This window comes from Procambarus clarkii, chromosome 1 (assembly GCF_040958095.1).
Source record: "Procambarus clarkii isolate CNS0578487 chromosome 1, FALCON_Pclarkii_2.0, whole genome shotgun sequence".
NCBI classification, from domain to species: domain Eukaryota; kingdom Metazoa; phylum Arthropoda; class Malacostraca; order Decapoda; family Cambaridae; genus Procambarus; species Procambarus clarkii.
Window position 1 is genome coordinate 27,777,846 of NC_091150.1, and position 20,366 is coordinate 27,798,211.

At 51.8% G+C, this 20,366-nt stretch overlaps 1 protein-coding gene across 1 annotated transcript; it reads right to left on the reverse strand.

The window, feature by feature from the left end:
- Nucleotides 1-10,128: 10,128 nt before the first annotated feature.
- LOC123754650 (mucin-4-like) lies at nt 10,129-11,481 on the reverse strand. Its single transcript, XM_045737154.2, has one exon. The coding sequence runs from the start codon at nt 11,479-11,481 to the stop codon at nt 10,129-10,131; it is 1,353 nt and encodes a 450-aa protein (XP_045593110.2).
- Nucleotides 11,482-20,366: the final 8,885 nt, after the last annotated feature.

Consider the following 20,366-nt stretch of genomic DNA (forward strand, 5'->3'; position numbering starts at 1 on the left):
TGGGGCTGTATTGTGGGGTTCCGGGGGCTGTTGGGGCTGTATTGTGGGGGTCCGGGGGCTGTTGGGGCTGTAGTGTGGGGGTCCGGGGCTGTTGGGGCTGTATTGTGGGGGTCCGGGGGCTGTTGGGGCTGTAGTGTGGGGGTCCGGGGCTGTTGGGGCTGTATTGTGGGGGTCCGGGGGCTGTGTGGGGCTGTAGTGTGGGGGTCCGGGGGCTGTTGGGGCTGTATTGTGGGGGTCCGGGGGCTGTTGGGGATGTAGTGTGTGGGTCCGGGGGCTGTTGGGGCTGTATTGTGGGGGTCCGGGGGCTGTTGGGGCTGTAGTGTGCGGGTCCGGGGGCTGTTGGGGCTGTATTGTGGGGGTCCGGGGGCTGTTGGGGCTGTAGTGTGCGGGTCCGGGGGCTGTTGGGGCTGTATTGTGGGAGACCGGGGGCTGTTGGGGCTGTAGTGTGCGGGTCCGGGGGCTGTTGGGGCTGTAGTGTGGGGGTCCGGGGGCGGTTGGGGCTGTAGTGTGGGGGTCCGGGGGCTGTTGGGGCTGTTGTGTGGGGGTCCGGGGGCTGTTGGGGCTGTTGTGTAAGGGTCCGGGGGCTGTTGGGGCTGTAGTGTGGGGGTCCGGGGGGTGTTGGGGATGTAGTGTGGGGGTCCGGGGCTGTTGGGGCTGTAGTGTGGGGGTCCGGGGCTGTTGGGGCTGTAGTGTGGGGGGTCCGGGGCTGTTGGGGCTGCAGTGTGGGGGTCCGGGGGCTGTTGGGGCTGTAGTGTGGGGGTCCGGGGGCTGTTGGGGCTGTAGCGTGGGGGTCCGGGGCCTGTTGGGGCTGTAGCGTGGGGGTCCGGGGGCTGTTGGGGCTGTAGTGTGGGCGTCCGGGGCTGTTGGGGCTGTAGTGTGGGGGTCCGGGGCTGTTGGGGCTGTAGTGTGGGGGTCCGGGGGCTGTTGGGGCTGTAGTGTGGGGGTCCGGGGCTGTTGGGGCTGTAGTGTGGGGGTCCGGGGCTGGTGGGACTGTAGTGTGGGGGTCCGGGGCTGTTGGGGCTGTAGTGTGGGGGTCCGGGGGCTGTTGGGGCTGTAGTGTGGGGGTCCGGGGCTGTTGGGGCTGTAGTGTGGGGGTCCGGGGGCTGTTGGGGCTGTAGTGTGGGGGTCCGGGGCAGTTGGGGCTGTAGTGTGGGGGTCCGGGGGCTGTTGGGGCTGTAGTGTGGGGGTCCGGGGCTGTTGGGGCTGTAGCGTGGGGGTCCGGGGGCTGTTGGGGCTGTAGTGTGGGGGTCCGGGGGCTGTTGGGGCTGTAGTGTGGGCGTCCGGGGCTGTTGGGGCTGTAGTGTGGGGGTCCGGGGCTGTTGGGGCTGTAGTGTGGGGGTCCGGGGGCTGTTGGGGCTGTAGTGTGGGGGTCCGGGGGCTGTTGGGGCTGTAGTGTGGGGGTCCGGGGCTGTTGGGACTGTAGTGTGGGGGTCCGGGGCTGTTGGGGCTTGTGTGTGGGGGTCCGGGGCTGTTGGGGCTGTAGTGTGGGGGTCCGGGGCTGTTGGGGCTGTAGTGTGGGGGTCCGGGGGCTGTTGGGGCTGTAGTGTGGGGGTCCGGGGCTGTTGGGGCTGTAGTGTGGGGGTCCGGGGCTGTTGGGGCTGTAGTGTGGGGGTCCGGGGCTGTTGGGGCTGTAGTGTGCGGGTCCGAGGGCTGTTGGGGCTGTAGTGTGGGGGTCCGGGGCTGTTGGGGCTGTAGTGTGCGGGTCCGAGGGCTGTTGGGGCTGTAGTGTGGGGGTCCGGGGGCTGTTGGGGCTGTCGTGTGGGGGCCCGAGGGCTGTTGGGGCTGTAGTGTTGGGGTCCGGGGATGTTGGGGCTGTAGTGTGGGGGTCCGAGGGCTGTTGGGGCTGTAGTGTTGGGGTCCGGGGCTGTTGGGGCTGTAGTGTGGGGGTCCGGGGGCTGTTGGGGCTGGAGTGTTGGGGTCCGGGTGCTGTTGTGTGGGGGTCCGGGACTGTTGGGGCTGTAGTGTGGGGGTCCGGGGGCTGTTGGGGCTGTAGTGTGGGGGTCCTGGGCTGTTGGGGCTGTAGTGTGGGGGTCCGGGGCTGTTGGGGCTGTAGTGTGGGGGTCCGAGGGCTGTTGGGGCTGTAGTGTGGGGGTCCGGGGCTGTTGGGGCTGTAGTGTGGGGGTCCGAGGGCTGTTGGGGCTGTAGTGTTGGGGTCCGGGTGCTGTAGTGTAGGGTTCCGGGGGCTGTTGGGGCTGTAGTGTTGGGGTCCGGGTGCTGTAGTGTAGGGTTCCGGGACTGTTGGGGCTGTAGTGTAGGGTTCCGGGACTGTTGGGGCTGTAGTGTGGGGGTCCGGGGGCTGTTGGGGCTGTAGCCTGGGGGTCCGGGGGCTGTTGGGGCTGTAGTGTGGGGGTCCGGGGGCTGTTGGGGCTGTAGTGTGGGCGTCCGGGGCTGTTGGGGCTGTAGTGTGGGGGTCCGGGGCTGTTGGGGCTGTAGTGTGGGGGTCCGGGGGCTGTTGGGGCTGTAGTGTGGGGGTCCGGGGGCTGTTGGGGCTGTAGTGTGGGGGTCCGGGGGCTGTTGGGGCTGTAGTGTGGGGGTCCGGGGGCTCTTGGGGCTGTAGTGTGGGGGGGTCCGGGGCTGTTGGGGCTGTAGTGTGGGGGTCCGCGGGCTGTTGGGGCTGTAGTGTGGGGGTCCGGAGGCTTTTGGGGCTGTAGTGTGGGGTTTTGGGACTTTTGAGGCTGTAGTGTGGGGGTCTGGGGCGGTTGGGGCTGTAGTGTGGGGGTTTGGGGCTGTTGGGGCTGTAGTGTGGGGGTCTGGGGGCTTTTGGGCTGTAGTGTGGGCTTCCGGGGCTGTTGGGGCTGTAGTGTGGGGGTCCGGGGGCTGTTGGGGCTGTAGTGTGGGAATCTGGGGCTGTTGGGGCTGTAGTGTGGGGGTCCGGGGGCTGTTGGGGCTGTAGTGTAGGGGTCCGGGGGCTGTTGGATCTGTAGTGTGGGGGTCCGTGGGCTGTTGGGGCTGTAGTGTAGGGGTCCGGGGCTGTTGGGGCTGTAGTGTGGGGGTCTGTGGGCTGTAGTGTGGGGGTTCGGGGGCTGTTGGGGCTGTAGTGTGGGGGTCCGGGGGCTGTTGGGGCTGTAGTGTGGGGGTTCGGGGGCTGTTGGGGCTGTAGTGTAGGGGTCCGGAGCTGTTGTTGCTGTAGTGTGGGGGTCTGGGGGCTGTAGTGTGGGGGTCCGGGAGCTGTTGGGGCTGTAGTGTGGGGGTCCGGGGCTGTTGGGGCTGTCGTGTGGGGGGTCCGAGACTGTTGGGGCTGTAGTATGGGGGTCTGGGGGCTGTTGGGGCTGTAGTGCGGGGTTCTGGGGCTGTTGGGGCTGTAGTGTGGGGGTCCGGGGGCTGTTGGGGCTCTAGTGTGGTGGTCCGGGGGCTGTTGGGGCTGTAGTGTGGGTGTCCGGGGGCTGTTGGGGCTGTAGTGTGGGGGTCCGGGGGCTGTTGGGGCTGTAGTGTGGGGGTCCGGGGCTGTTGGGGCTGTAGTGTGGGGGTCCGGGGCTGTTGGGGCTGTAGTGTGGGGGTCTGGGGCTGTTGGGGCTGTAGTGTGGGGGTCCGGGGCTGTTGGGGCTGTATTGTGGGGGTCCGGGGGCTGTTGGGGCTGTAGTGTGGGGGTCCGGGGGCTGTTGGGGCTGTAGTGTGGGGGACCGGGGGCTGTTGGGGCTCTAGTGTGGTTGTCCGGGGGCTGTTGGGGCTGTAGTGTGGGTGTCCGGGTTCTGTTGGGGCTCTAGTGTGGGGGTCCGGGGGCTGTTGGGGCTCTTGTATGGGGGTCCGGGACTGTTGGGGCTGTAGTGTGGGGGTCCGGGGCTGTTGGGGCTGTAGTGTGGGGGTCCGGGGCTGTTGGGGCTGTAGTGTGGGCGTCCGGGGCTGTTGGGGCTGTAGTGTGGGGGTCCGGGACTGTAGGGGCTGTAGTGTGGGGGTCTGGGGGCTGTTGGGGCTCTAGTGTGGGGGTCCGGGGCTGTTGGGGCTGTAGTGTGGGGGTCCGGGACTGTAGGGGCTGTAGTGTGGGGGTCTGGGGGCTGTTGGGGCTCTAGTGTGGGGGTCCGGGGCTGTTGGGGCTGTAGTGTGGGGGTCCGGGGGCTGTTGGGGCTGTAGTGTGAGGGTCCGGGGGCTGTTGGGGCTGTAGTGTGGGGGTCCGGGACTGTTGGGGCTGTAGTGTGTGGGTCCGGGGGCTGTTGGGGCTGTAGTGTGGGGGGTCCGGGGTTGTTGGGGCTGTAGAGTGGAGGTCAGGGGGCGGTTGGGGCTGTAGTGTGGGGGTCCGGGGCTGTTGGGGCTGTAGTGTGGGGGTCCGGGGGCTGTTGGGGCTGTAGTGTGGGGGGTCCGGGGTTGTTGGGGCTGTAGAGTGGAGGTCAGGGGGCGGTTGGGGCTGTAGTGTGGGGGTCCGGGGCTGTTGGGGCTGTAGAGTGGAGGTCAGGGGGCGGTTGGGGCTGTAGTGTGGGGGTCCGGGGCTGTAGTATGGGGGTCCGGGGCTGTTGGGGCTGTAGTGTGGGGGTCCGGGGCTGTTGGGGCTGTAGTGTGGGGGTCCGGGGGCTGTTGGGGCTGTAGTGAGGGGGTCTGGGACTGTTGGGGCTGTAGTGTAGGGGTCCGGGGGCTGTAGTGAGGGGGTCTGGGACTGTTGGGGCTGTAGTGTGGGGGTCTGGGGCTGTAGTATGGGGGTCCGGGGCTGTTGGGGCTGTAGTGTGGGGGTCCCGGGGCTGTTGGGGCTGTAGTGTGAGGGTCCGGGGGCTGTTGGGGCTGTAGTGTGGGGGTCCGGGGGCTGTTGGGGCTGCAGTGTGGGGGTCCGGGGCTGTAGTATGGGGGTCTGGTACTGCATACTTTCTGTATCTATAGCGAGATTCCGTCCGGTCCAAGGGCCTTTCTCACGTCCTGATCCAACAGATGGTTCTTAACCTCCTCTCTGGTAATTTTGAACCCTTCCAAGGCTGCCTGTTTTACTGCAACCTTCTCTAGTTCAGGGACTTCACCTCGTTCTATTGTGAAGACCTCCTGGGATCTCTCTTTGAGTTCTTCACACACACCTCTTTATCATTCTCTGTGTACCTGTCCTCACCAGTTCTCAATTTCATCACCTTTTGTTTCACTGTTGTTTTCTTCCTGATGACTGTGGAGCAGTTTTGGTTCGGTCTTGGTTTATTTGCTGTATCATTTTCATACTCTTTCTGTGCTTCTCTTCTCACACTGAGCTCTCATTCCTGATCCTCTGAATATAAATGAGAACTGAAAAACAAGAGTTACGAGGAGAGGTTTGTGGCGTTAAGTAGGCCAAAGCTCGAAGATAGAAGAAAAAGAGGTGATATGATCACCACTTACAAAATAACTACAGGAGTCGACCAAATTGACAAAGAGGAATTCATAAAACCAGAAGCTTCAAGAACAATAGGACACAGATTCAAGCTAAGGAAACAAAGGTGCCAACAAATATTTGAAAACTTTCTTTTGCAAACAGAGTGGTAGACGGTTGGCACAAGTTAAGTGAGGTGTAGTGGTAGAGGCCACAACCGTCAGTAGTTTCAAAGTGTTATGCGACAAAGAGTACTGGGAAGACGGGACACCACGAGCTTAGCGCTCATTCTGTAACTGCACTTAGGTAATTACACACACACACACACACACACACACACACACACACACACACACACACACACACACACACACACACACACACACACACACTTACACACACACACACACACACACACACACACACACACACACACACACACACACACACATCCCTATCCCTCCTCCCCCCTCACCCCGTATCCTCCATGTCCCCCCTTCCATGAAACCCCCACCCCTCACCCCAAACTCCCCTGAAACCCTGCAAACCACCTCACAGATCATCTCACCCACTGAAAAGCTTCCCACACCAGCAGAATGCTCACCAAGAAAGGGACAAGAAAAGGAACTGAAGAAAGTGAGCTTCAAGGTAATGTACACTAACATAGATGGAATTACAAATAAAACAAGTGAACTCGGAGAATGGGCACTAGAAGAAAACCCAGACATAATAGCACTCACAGAAACAAAGCTAACAAACACCATAACAAACGCAGTGTTTCCACAGGGCTACTATGTAGTGAGGAAAGAGAGAGAAGGGAGAGGAGGAGGTGGTGTAGCTTTGCTACTAAGAGAAGGTTGGAGTTTCGAAGAGATGGTAATTCAGAACTGTGAAGGTTTCAGTGACTACATATCAGGCACCATAGCAACTGGAGGACAGAAAATTATAGTAGTAGTCATATATAACCCCCCACCGAATGTCAGAAAACCCAGACAGGAATATGATAGAAACAACTTGGCCACCATCAATATAATAGAGAGAGCAGCTTCTGTGGCTAGCAGGAACGGATCCAAGCTACTAATCATGTGAGACTTCAACCATGGAAAGATAGATTGTGGGAACAGAGACCCACATGGAGGCCCAGACACATGGAGAGCTAAGCTGCTGGATGTGGCAACAAGAAACTTTCTAAGTCAACACGTCAAGGGGTCCGACAAGAACGAGAGGAGGGGATGAACCAGCCTTGCTTGATCTGATATTTACCCTAAATGAGTCGGATATAAGGGAAGTTAAGTTGGAAGCCCCCTTGGGAATGAGTGATCATAGTGTATTGAGCTTTGAGTACCTGGTTGAGCTAGGAATTATCACCCCAAAAAAGAACTGGGAAACAAAGGGCTGGCGTACCGAAAGGGAAACTATGAGGAGATGAATAAATTCCTATGGAATATACATTGGGACACAGAACTCGGAACCAAGTCCGTACAAGACATGATGGACTATGTCACCCAAAAATGTCAGGAGGCTGTAAGCAGGTTTGTCCCAGCCCAACAGGAAAAAACAGAGAAGCAAAGGAAGAATCCGTGGTTTAATAGGGAATGTATGAAAGCAAAGGAGCTGAACAAAAGGGCATGGAGGAACTTCCGTAATAACAGAACACCATAAAGTAGAGAGAGATACCAGAGAACCAGGAACGAGTATGTTAGTGTGAGAAGAGCAGCTGAGAAAAGGTATGAAAATCATATAGCTAATAAAGCCAAGACCTAACCAAAGCTACTACACAGTCACATCAGGAGGAAGACAACAGTGAAGGAACAGGTGATGAAACTTAGGGTGGGCGAGGACAGGTACACAGAGAATGACAAAGAGGTGTGTGAAGAACTCAACAAAAGGTTCCAGGAGGTCTTTACAATAAAACAGGGAGAAGTCACGGCGCTAGGAGAGGTGGCAGCAAACCAGGTGACCTTGGAAAGGTTCGAAATTACAAGAGATGAGGTCAAGAAGCACCTATTGGAGCTGGATGTGAGAAAAGCTGTTGGGCCGGATGGAATCTCACCATGGGTACTGAAAGAGTGTGCAGGAGCACTTTGCTTGCCACTCTCCATAGTGTATAGTAGGTCACTGGAAACGGGAGACCTACCAGAAGTATGGAAGACTGCTAATGTAGTACCAATATTTAAAAAGGGTGACAGACAAGAGGCACTGAACTACAGGCCAGTGTCCTTAACTTGTATACCATGCAAGGTGATGGAGAAGATTGTGAGAAAAAACCTAGTAACACATCTGGAGAGAAGAGACTTCGTGACAACCCATCAACATGGGTTCAGGGAGGGTAAATCTTGCCTTACCGGCTTGATAGAATTCTATGATCAGGTGACAAAGATTAAGCAAGAAAGAGAAGGATGGGCGAACTGCATTTTTTTGGACTGTCGGAAAGCCTTTGACACAGTACCCCATAAAAAGTTCATGCATAAGCTGGAGAAACAGGCAGGAGTAACTGGTAGAACGCTCCAATGGATAAGGGAGTACTTAAGCAATAGGAAGCAGAGAGTTATAGTGAGGGGTGAGACCTCAGAATGGCGTGAAGTCACCAGTGGAGTCCCACAGGGCTCTGTGCTTGGACCTATCCTGTTTCTGATATACGTAAATGATCTCCCAGAGGGTATAGACTCATTCCTCTCAATGTTTGCTGACGACGCCAAAATTATGAGAGGGATTAAGACAGAGGAGGAAAGCTTGAGGCTTCAAGAAGACCTGGACAAGCTGCAGGAATGGTCGAACAAATGGATGTTAGAGTTTAACCCAAGCAAATGTAATGTAATGAAGATAGGGGTTGGAAGCAGGAGACCAGATGCAAGGTATCACTTGGGAGATGAAATACTTAAAGAGTCAGAGAGAGAGAGAAAGACCTGGGGGTTGATATCACGCCAGACCTATCCCCTGAAGCTCATATCAAGAGGATAACATCAGCATATGCCAGGTTGGCTAACATAAGAACGGCCTTTAGAAACTTGTGTAAGGAATCTTTCAGAACATTATATACCACATATGTCAGACCAATCTTGGAGTATGCGGCTCCAGCATGGAGTCCATATCTAGTCAAGCATAAGACTAAACTGGAAAAGGTTCAAAGGTTTGCCACCAGACTAGTACCCAAACTGAGAGGTATGAGCTACGAGGAGAGACTACGGGAATTGAACCTCAATTCGTTGGAAGACAGAAGGGTTAGGGGGGACATGATCACCACATTCAAGATTCTCAAGGGAATCGACAGGGTTGATAAAGACAGGCTATTTAACACAAGGGGCACACGCACTAGGGGACACAGGTGGAAACTGAGTGCCCAAATGAGCCACAGAGATATTAGAAAGAACTTTTTTAGTGTCAGAGTGGTTGACAAATGGAATGCATTAGGAAGCAATGTGGTGGAGGCTGACTCCATACACAGTTTCAAGTGTAGATATGATAGAGCCCAATAGGCTCAATAACCTGTACACCTGTTGATTGACGGTTGAGAGGCGGGACGAAAGAGCCAGAGCTCAACCCCCGCAAGCACAACTAGGTGAGTACACACACACACACACACACACACACACACACACACACACACACACACACACACACACACACACAATCCTCAGAGGAATCGACCGGGTAAACAAGGATAAACTATTCAACACCGGTGGGACGCGAACAAGGGGACACAGGTGGAAACTGAGTACCTACATGAGCCACAGAGACGTTAGAAGGAACTTTTTCAGTGTCAGAGTAGTTAACGGATGGAATGCATTAGGCAGTGATGTGGTTGAGGCTGACTCCATACACAGTTTTAAATGTAGATACGATAGAGCCCAGTAGGCTCAGGAATCTGTACACCAGTTGATTGACAGTTGAGAGGCGGGACCAAAGAGCCAAAGCTCAACCCCCGCAAGCACAAATAGGTGAGTACAAATAGGTGAGTACACACAACAACTGTTGTCCCAACATGTGCTGTCAACACCCGTCTCCCAGGGTTTTTACCACTGTCTTGCCCCTGCTCTCAGGAGTTGTCTCCCATCTCCTGTGACCAAAAATGTCGGTGTCTAAGTTTCTGGGGCCAGTTGACGGCTAGTTTGGCCGCGTTGGACGTGCTCGGCATTACCTTGGTGGGCGGAGAGACGAGCCTCCCTGCACGACACACCGTGCACGGCGTGCAGTCTGTGGGGGTGGAGAGGCAGACAGGGAGATAGGGGGGGGGGGCTAGGAGGAGTAGAAGCTGGCAGGGAGTGGGGGGGGGGGGAGGGGGATAGTGATAGCAAAGGCAGGCCGGCAGGTAAGGGAGAGTATGGGCAAGCAGGTAGGGAAATAAGGAAGTGGGTTTGGGCAGGCAGGCAGGCAGGTAGGTAGGGCAAGTAGAGGTAGGCTGGGAGGTGATGGGAAAGGTATAAGCAGGCGGGCGGGTGATAGGAAGGTCGTCAAGCAGTTCTCAGGACTGAGACGTTATGCTTGAGACTCTCGCCTTGTGCTGTCTCTCCCTCCTCTCACCCTCCTCTCCCCCTCTCTCCTCTCCCCCCTTTTCTCCCCCCTTCTCTCTCCCCCCGTCTCTCTCCCACCTTCTCTCTACCCCCGTTCCCTTTCCCACTGTCAAAATATTCTCAGAAATATTTCGCTATTCAAATGCCATTGAGGTGGTCAGGGTGGCCGGCACCTGGCCATGCCTCAACACCCCAAGCACCGCTCCTCACACATAACCATAAAGCAAGAGTCCAGACACGCACGTGTGACTGAGAGAGTCCGGACCTCATCCAGGACACCCGGACATGGGCCACTAGGCCACCGTCTCTCTATGGGAGACGGGGGACGGGTTCCAAGTGAACATTGGAAGACGTTCCCGTTCTTTAAATATCAGAGATACTCAGCTTGACTGCTCCTCTTAGGTGTCTTGACGGCGGGGTAGATGTCTTGACGATGGGGTAGATGTCTTGACGATGGGGTAGATGTCTTGACGGCGGGGTAGATGTCTTGACGGCGGGGTAGATGTCTTGACGATGGGGTAGATGTCTTGACGATGGGGTAGATGTCTTGACGATGGGGTAGATGTCTTGACGATGGGGAAGATGTCTTGACGATGGGGTAGATGTCTTGACGATGGGGTAGATGTCTTGACGATGGGGTAGATGTCTTGACGATGGGATAGATGTCTTGACGATGGGGAAGATGTCTTGACGATGGGATAGATGTCTTGACGATGGGGTAGATGTCTTGACGATGGGGTAGATGTCTTGACGATGGGGTAGATGTCTTGACGATGGGATAGATGTCTTGACGATGGGGAAGATGTCTTGACGATGGGATAGATGTCTTGACGATGGGGAAGATGTCTTGACGATGGGATAGATGTCTTGACGATGGGGTAGATGTCTTGACGATGGGGTAGATGTCTTGACGATGGGGTAGATGTCTTGACGATGGGATAGATGTCTTGACGATGGGGAAGATGTCTTGACGATGGGATAGATGTCTTGACGATGGGGTAGATGTCTTGACGGCGGGATAGATGTCTTGACGATGGGGTAGATGTCTTGACGGCGGGATAGATGTCTTGACGATGGGGTAGATGTCTTGACGGCGGGGTAGATGTCTTGACGATGGGGTAGATGTCTTGACGATGGGGTAGATGTCTTGACGGCGGGGTAGATGGCTTGACGATGGGGTAGATGTCTTGACGGCGGGGTAGATGTCTTGATGATGGGGTAGATGTCTTGACGATGGGGAAGATGTCTTGACGATGGGGTAGATGTCTTGACGATGGGGTAGATGTCTTGACGACGGGATAGATGTCTTGACGGCGGGATAGATGTCTTAACGATGGGGAAGATGTCTTGACGATGGGGAAGATGTCTTGACGATGGGGAAGATGTCTTGACGATGGGGTAGATGTCTTGATGATGGGGAAGATGTCTTGACGGCGGGGTAGATGTCTTGACGATGGGGTAGATGTCTTGACGATGGGGTAGATGTCTTGACGATGGGGTAGATGTCTTGACGACGGGGTAGATGTCTTGACGACGGGATAGATGTCTTGACGGCGGGATAGATGTCTTGACGACGGGGTAGATGTCTTGACGATGGGGTAGATGTCTTGACGATGGGGTAGATGTCTTGACGATGGGGTAGATGTCTTGACGACGGGGCAGATGTCTTGACGACGGGGCAGATGTCTTGACAACTGGGCTAGGATTTGTTGACATTGTGGTGTAGGTGTAATACTGGGGATCACTGTGTCAGTAGTGGGTGTGGCGACGTGAACGGCGTGAAACCGCATGCGCCTTCTTTCATTCCCTCTCCTTCATTTAATTGTTCCCTTTCCCCTCACACCTTCACTCTCCCTCCCTACGTGTTTCTCCCTTAATTCTTCCATCTCCCTGACTCCTTCACTCTATCTCTCTTTTTCTCTTCCTCCCTTTCTCGCTCATGCACACTCACGTACACTAACGCGCGCACGCACACACACATGCACAAGCACGCATACATGCACACGCACGCACACATGCACACGCACGCACACATGCACACGCACGCACGCGCGCACACACTGCATTAGGAGCCTGACGGCTGAGTGGACAGCGCTCGGGATTCGTAGTACTAAGGGTCCGGGTTCGAACCCCGGCAGAGGCGGAAACAAATGGGCAGAGTTTCTTTCGCACTGATGCGCTTGTTCGCCAAGCAGTAAATAGGTACCTGGGAGTTAGACAGCTGGTACGGGCTGCTTCGTGTGTGTGTGTGTTTACTAGTTGTGTTTTTACGGGGGTTGAGCTTTGCTCTTTCGGCCCGCCTCTCAACTGTCAATCAACTGTTTACTAACTACTTTTTTTTTTTTTTTTTTTTTTTTCTCTCCCCACACCACACACACACACACACACACCAGGAAGCAGCCCATGACAGCTGACTAACTCCCAGGTACCTATTTACTGCTAGGTAACAGGGGCATTCAGGGTGAAAGAAACTTTGCCCATTTGTTTCTGCCTCGTGCGGGAATCGAACCCGCGCCACAGAATTACGAATCCTGCGCGCTATCCACCAGGCTACGAGGCCCCCCTCGTAGCCTGTGTGTGTGTGTGTGTGTGTGTGTGTGTGTGTGTGTGTGTGTGTGTGTGTGTGTGTGTGTGTACTCACCTAGTTGTACTCACCTAGTTGTGTTTGCGGGGGTTGAGCTCTGGCTCTTTGGTCCCGCCTCTCAACCGTCAATCAACAGGTGTACAGATTCATGAGCCTATCGGGCTTTGTCATATCTACACTTGAAACTGTGTATGGAGTCAGCCTCCACCACATCACTTCCTAATGCATTCCATTTGTCAACCACTCTGACACTAAAAAAGTTCTTTCTAATATCTCTGTGGCTCATTTGGGCACTCAGTTTCCACCTGTGTCCCCTTGTGCGTGTTCCCCTTGTGTTAAATAGACTGTCTTTATCTACCCTATCAATCCCCTTCAGAATCTTGAATGTGGTGATCATGTCCCCCCTAACTCTTCTGTCTTCCAGCGAAGTGAGGTTTAATTCCCGTAGTCTCTCCTCGTAGCTCATACCTCTCAGCTCGGGTACTAGTCTGGTGGCAAACCTTTGAACCTTTTCCAGTTTAGTCTTATCCTTGACTAGATATGGACTCCATGCTGGGGCTGCATACTCCAGGATTGGCCTGACATATGTGGCATACAAAGTTCTGAATGATTCTTTACACAAGTTTCTGAATGCCGTTCGTATGTTGGCCAGCCTGGCATATGCCGCTGATGTTATCCGCTTGATATGTGCTGCAGGAGACAGGTCTGGCGTGATATCAACCCCCAAGTCTTTTTCCTTCTCTGACTCCTGAAGAATTTCCTCTCCCAGATGATACCTTGTATCTGGCCTCCTGCTCCCTACACCTATCTTCATTACATTACATTTGGTTGGGTTAAACTCTAACAACCATTTGTTCGACCATTCCTTCAGCTTGTCTAGGTCTTCTTGAAGCCTCAAACAGTCCTCTTCTGTTTTAATCCTTCTCATAATTTTAGCATCGTCCGCAAACATTGAGAGAAATGAATCGATACCCTCCGGGAGATCATTTACATATATCAGAAACAAGATAGGACCGAGTACAGAGCCCTGTGGGACTCCACTGGTGACTTCACGCCAATCGGAGGTCTCACCCCTCGCCGTAACTCTCTGCTTCCTATTGCTTAGATACTCCCTTATCCACTGGAGCACCTTACCAGCTACACCTGCCTGTCTCTCCAGCTTATGTACCAGCCTCTTATGCGGTACTGTGTCAAAGGCTTTCCGACAATCCAAGAAAATGCAGTCCGCCCAGCCCTCTCTTTCTTGCTTAATCTGTGTCACCTGATCGTAGAATTCTATCAAGCCTGTAAGGCAAGATTTACCCTCCCTGAATCCATGTTGGCGATTTGTCACGAAGTCCCTTCTCTCCAGATGTGTTACCAGGTTTTTTCTCACGATCTTCTCCATCACCTTGCATGGTATACAAGTCAAGGACACTGGCCTGTAGTTCAGTGCCTCTTGTCTGTCGCCCTTTTTGTATATTGGGACCACATTCGCCGTCTTCCATATTTCTGGTAGGTCTCCCGTCTCTAGTGACTTACTATACACTATGGAGAGTGGCAGGCAAAGTGCCTCTGCACACTCTTTCAGTACCCATGGTGAGATCCCATCTGGACCAACAGCCTTTCTAACATCCAGATCCAGCAGGTGTCTCTTGACCTCCTCTCTCGTAATTTCGAACTCCTCCAAGGCCGCCTGGTTTACCTCCCTTTCTCCTAGCACAGTGACCTCACCCTGTTCTATTGTGAAGACCTCCTGGAACCTCTTGTTGAGTTCCTCACACACCTCTCTGTCATTCTCTGTATACCTGTCCTCGCCTGTTCTAAGTTTCAATACCTGTTCTTTCACTGTTGTTTTCCTTCTGATGTGACTGTGGAGTAGCTTTGGTTCGGTCTTGGCTTTGTTTGCTATATCATTTTCAAAATTTTTCTCTGCTTCTCTTCTCACCCTGACGTACTCATTCCTGGTTCTCTGGTATCTCTCTCTGCTTTCTGGTGTTCTGTTATTCCGGAAGTTCCTCCACGCCTTTTTGTTCAGTTTCTTCGCTTCCATACATGCCCTATTATACCATGGATTCTTCTGTTGCTTCTCGGATTTTTCCCTTTGGGCCGGGATGAACCTGTTTACTGCCTCCTGACACTTTTGGGTAACATAGTCCATCATACCCTGTACAGACTTGTCTCTGAGGTCTGTGTCCCAAGGTATTTCACTTAGGAAACTTCTCATCTGTTCATAATTCCCCTTTCGGTATGCCAGCCTTTTGATTCCTAGTTCTTTTTGGGGGGAGATAAGTCCTAGCTCTACCAGGTACTCAAAGTTCAATACACTGTGGTCACTCATTCCCAAGGGCGCTTCCATCTTAACTTCCCTTATATCCCACTCATTTAGGGTTAATATCAAATCAAGCAATGTGTGTGTGTGTGTGTGTGAAGAAAAAAATTGACTGCATCAGGCTGGCTCACTAGCCGGTCTGCATCAGGCTGGCTCACTAGCCGGTCTGCATCAGGCTGGCTCACTAGCCGGTCTGCATCAGGCTGGCTCACTAGCCGGTCTGCATCAGGCTGGCTCACTAGCCGGTCTGCATCAGGCTGGCTCACTAGCCGGTCTGCATCAGGCTGGCTCACTAGCCGGTCTGCATCAGGCTGGCTCACTAGCCGGTCTGCATCAGGCTGGCTCACGAGCCGGTCTGCATCAGGCTGGCTCACGAGCCGGACTGCATCAGGCTGACTCACTAGCCGGTCTGCATCAGGCTGGCTCCTGAGCCGGACTGCATCAGGCTGGCTCACGAGCCGGACTGCATCAGGCTGGCCCACGAGCCGGACTGCATCAGGCTGGCCCACGAGCCGGACTGCATCAGGCTGGCCCACGAGCCGGACTGCATCAGGCTGGCTCATGAGCCGGACTGCATCAGGCTGGCTCATGAGCCGGACTGCATCAGGCTGGCGCATGAGCCGGACTGCATCAGGCTGGCCCACGAGCCGGACTGCATCAGGCTGGCCCACGAGCCTGACTGCATCAGGCTGGCTCATGAGCCGGACTGCATCAGGCTGGCTCATGAGCCGGACTGCATCAGGCTGGCGCATGAGCCGGACTGCATCAGGCTGGCCCACGAGCCGGACTGCATCAGGCTGGCTCATGAGCCGGACTGCATCAGGCTGGCTCATGAGCCGGACTGCATCAGGCTGGCCCACGAGCCGGTCTGCATCAGGCTGGCTCATGAGCCGGTCTGCATCAGGCTGGCCCACGAGCCGGACTGCATCAGGCTGGCTCATGAGCCGGTCTGCATCAGGCTGACTCACGAGCCGGACTGCATCAGGCTGACTCATGAGCCGGACTGCATCAGGCTGGCTCATGAGCCGGACTGTATCAGGCTGGCTCATGAGCCGGTCTGCATCAGGCTGGCCCACGAGCCGGACTGCATCAGGCTGGCCCACGAGCCGGACTGCATCAGGCTGGCTCACGAGCCGGACTGCATCAGGCTGGCCCACGAGCCGGTCTGCATCAGGCTGGCTCATGAGCCGGTCTGCATCAGGCTGGCCCACGAGCCGGACTGCATCAGGCTGGCCCACGAGCCGGACTGCATCAGGCTGGCTCACGAGCCGGACTGCATCAGGCTGGCCCACGAGCCGGACTGCATCAGGCTGGCTCATGAGGCGGTCAGTTGGACAGTTCCCATATGATGTCCCATTGGCAGGTACTGCAAGTAGGTTAGGCTTATCGAATCCCCCCCCCTCCCCCCCCCCTCATCCTAGGCCACCGACTGACTGTCCTCGTGATGCATCACACAACAGTCGCCTGAATCCCGGGTTCCTGATGCTAGGTGATCATGTGCTAAGGGGCGTGCCCAAACGTCTCGTCCTACCGGGGAATCGAACACGAGACAATTCAGTTGCGAGCCAGTAGTATGCTACACACACACACACACACACACACACACACACACACACACACACACACACACACACACTAGATCGCTAATCATAAGTGTAAAGTATTTGAACAATATAACAACACATAATGAGCACTGAAGTGCATCAAAGTGTTGGAGTGTGTGATAAAGGTGTCTGGAAACACCTTAGGAGGTTCCTAACACTTTAGAACCTCCCAAGAATGTCATACTAAACGTATTATATATTGTTATCTGTACTGTGTGACAGCCATTGAATTAATGCCAATGTCCTTGTAATGGGAACTCTGACCATTATTAGTGTACTGCAGGCCTCCTGGAACCCCCCCCCCCCTTGACGGACCTGTCATGCAGGAGAATATTTTTTTTTTTAATGACAGAAATAGGCTAGACTACTCTATCGTTTTCGGATTTATATTATCTCAATAAACTTAGTTTGAATTGAACTTGAGCCACAGACACTGATGATTGAGGTGCTTAAATGGCTTTTGTGTGTGCGTGTGTGTGTGTGCGTGTGCGCGCGCGCGCGTGTGTGTGTGTGTGTGTGTGTGTGTGTGTGTGTGTGTGTGTGTGTGTGTGTGTGTGATATGACACATAGTTCCTCTGCGCTAGGCCTAACGGCTCTCTCTACTGGTCGGGCGCACACATCGCTCCTGCAGTAGGCTCTCGACCGCACATTACATGCAAGGTCCTTGTATCAGGACTAGTGCTGCTGTGCCTTGTAGAGGGCGTCCACCGGTCCAACATCCTGGCAGCTCCTGCACTGGTTGAGTCCTCAGTCTGGCCACAAGCTAGACCTTATCATAGTCTAGACTCTTGTATTGAATTTGCAGCAGCCAATCGTGTGTACGGGGCCCGCAAGGTGCCAAAATGTCCACTGGCCCAGACTCTCCCTTTAAGGTGAGGGCCAATCATTAACTCACTGGCTCTGGTGCCTGGGGAAGAGCCAGATAACTCTTAGTCTCCATTGGGCGCGTAGCATCGATTATCTCATTAATTTAACTATTTCTCTATTTCAGCTAATTCAAATCATATATTACCAGAAGATAAAATTTATAAACTGCTAAATTATAGCGCAAGAGGTATAACATGCTTAGGAGGCGGGCCCCAGGAGCTAGACCTCACTCTCCTGTAGTAACTAATAAATAAGAAGCCTAATCAACAATAATTAGACTAAATTAAATCAACACTAACCACAGTGTTTTTTTTTTAATCTCATTTATATATTATATTAAATCCCTTTGCTAGTCCTGCAAACAATCTCTATCTACCTCCTCCTGCTTAACGTTTCTTTCTCTCCTATTGTTTATCTTCCTTACCCCCTCCACCTCCTTTATTACTCTTCAAACGTTTATACGTTTCGTCAGATAATTGCAACCTTCATCAAATACGATCTAGCTGAATTGCATGGATAATTATTTTGCAATTGTTTATAATTAACACTGTTAGCAGAAATGTTGAAATGCATACAGTTGACGAACCTTATGATGTGTGGCAGCTCAAATAATCGGGCCCCAAGCTACCAACTCTGTGATTTGTTGAACAATAATAATTTGTTATTTTAAATATATAATTATTATTTACCATGCATAACTGGTCGGGGGATAATTGATGATTTTGTTGTGAATAGTTTTTTTTTTGTACTTCCACTGTTTAGTTTGTACTGAAAACGCCTCAGGTCACTTATTTTGTATATGTGAATGAATGTTTATTATTGTTAAGTTAGGTTTGTTATCCCCTGGTGGATTTTTTTTAATTAATTTAATATCTATATAAATAAAAATGGAAATGTTCGTTTGTGCATAACTGATAAGCTCCGAAAGTTCTTCACCGATTGCGTTGAAATTTTGACACAACGTTGCAAACGAATAGGCGCGTCTTTTTATATACCTACTATATACATGCCTCACCTGTGACAGGAAAAAACATGATTTTTTTTTAAACAGCGCCATCTGTTGGACGTAAGAGCAACACACGCTGTAATCTCCGAAATTTCTTCACAGATTAATTTGAAATTTAACACAACATTGCATTCGAATAGGCGCGTTTTTTTATATACCTACTATATAGATGCCACCCCTGTGACAGGTAAAAACAAGCGTTTTTGAAAAACAGCGCCATCTGTTGCACATAATAGCAACATGCACGCTATACTATATATGTCACGAATTCCATTTCAATGTTTCCGATTGCATTGATAAATTTTATTTTCATAAATTTCGATTTATTTTATTTTTTGTTTAATTATTTTGTGTGACATTGTGTTGGAACTGAGCTGTGTTGTTTACCATACCGTTCATTTCGTGAGTATAAGTATAGGTGCCACACCTGTGACAGGTAAAACTATGCTTTTTTTGGAAAACAGCGCCATCTATTGCATGTAAGAACAATACACATGCTATGCTAAATATGTTACAATTCCATTTCAATGTTTCTGATTAGATTGATAAATTGAATTTTCATACATTTTGATTTAATTATTTTGTGTGAATTGCGTTGGAATTGAGCTGTGTTGTTTACCATACCGTTCATTTCGTGAGTATAGCATATTTTTTATTTGTTCATATTTTCATTTCATTTTTTAACTGTTTTTCTTATATTTCAGTGATGGGAACATCAGATCACTTGATGTTCCCAATTTTCTGATGGGAACATCAGACCATTTGGGAAGGCATCGGACGAGGGAGTGGGGCATGGTGGGGAGGACGAGGGGACGGAAGTGAGAGAAGGTGGGGAGGACGAGGGGACACGGGAGAGGGTAATTAATGGTGGGGAAGGACGAGGGGATAGGGGAGTTTGGGATGGTGGGACGAGGGGGATGGGGGAGTTTGGGATGGTGGGGACGAGGGGATGGGGGAATGGAGAATGGTGGGGACGAGGGGATGGGGGAATGGAGAATGGTGGGGACGAGGGGATGGGGGACTGGAGAATGGTGGGGACGAGGGGATGGGGGACTGGAGAATGGTGGGGAGGACAAAGGGACAGAGGAGTAAGGCATGATGGGAAAGAAGAGGGAATGGTGGAGTGGGAAGACGAGGGGACGGTGGAGTGGGGAATGGTTGGGAGCCAGAGGAGACGGGTGAGGGGGAGAATGGTGGTAAGGACTGGGGGACAGGGAAGGTTGCTGTGGTTCAGCAACCCACATGCGTTGCTGAGCCACAGCAATACGTGGCTGTGTACTGCTAGTATATATATATATATATATATATATATATATATATATATATATATATATATATATATATATATATATATATATATATATATATATGTCGTACCTAGTAGCCAGAACGCACTTCTCAGCCTACTATGCAAGGCCCGATTTGCCTAATAAGCCAAGTTTTCATGAATTAATTGTTTTTCGACTACCTAACCTACCTAACCTAACCTAACCTAACATTTTCGGCTACCTAACCTAACCTAACCTATAAAGATAGGTTAGGTTAGGTTAGGTAGGGTTGGTTAGGTTCGGTCATATATCTACGTTAATTTTAACTCCAATAAAAATAAAATGACCTCATACATAATGAAATGGGTAGCTTTATCATTTCATAAGAAAAAAAATTAGAGAAAATATATTAATTCATGAAAACTTGGCTTATTAGGCAAATCGGGCCTTGCATAGTAGGCTGAGAAGTGCGTTCTGGCTACTAGGTACGACATATATATATATATATATATATATATATATATTTATATATATATATATATATATATATATATATATATATATATATATATAATATATATATATATATATATATATATATATATATATATATATATATATAATATATATATATATATATATATATATATATATATATATATATATATATATATATATATATATATATATATATATATTATATATATATATATATATATATATATATATATATATATATATATATATATTATATATATATATATATATATATATATATATATATATATATATATATATATATATATATATATATATATATTACACACACACACACAAGCACACTTGTACCAGGGTAAACAAAACAACTTGTCTAGGGTAGGTAGACAATTGTACCCGGGTAGATGGATAAATGGGAGACCCCCCCCCTCCTCTGGTCTGTCTCCCATGTATCCATCCATAC

Coding starts and splice junctions, on each gene's coding strand:
- LOC123754650 (XM_045737154.2), bottom strand. CDS start 11,481: ATGTCAACAAATCCTAGCCCAGTTGTCAAGACATCTGCCCCGTCGTCA.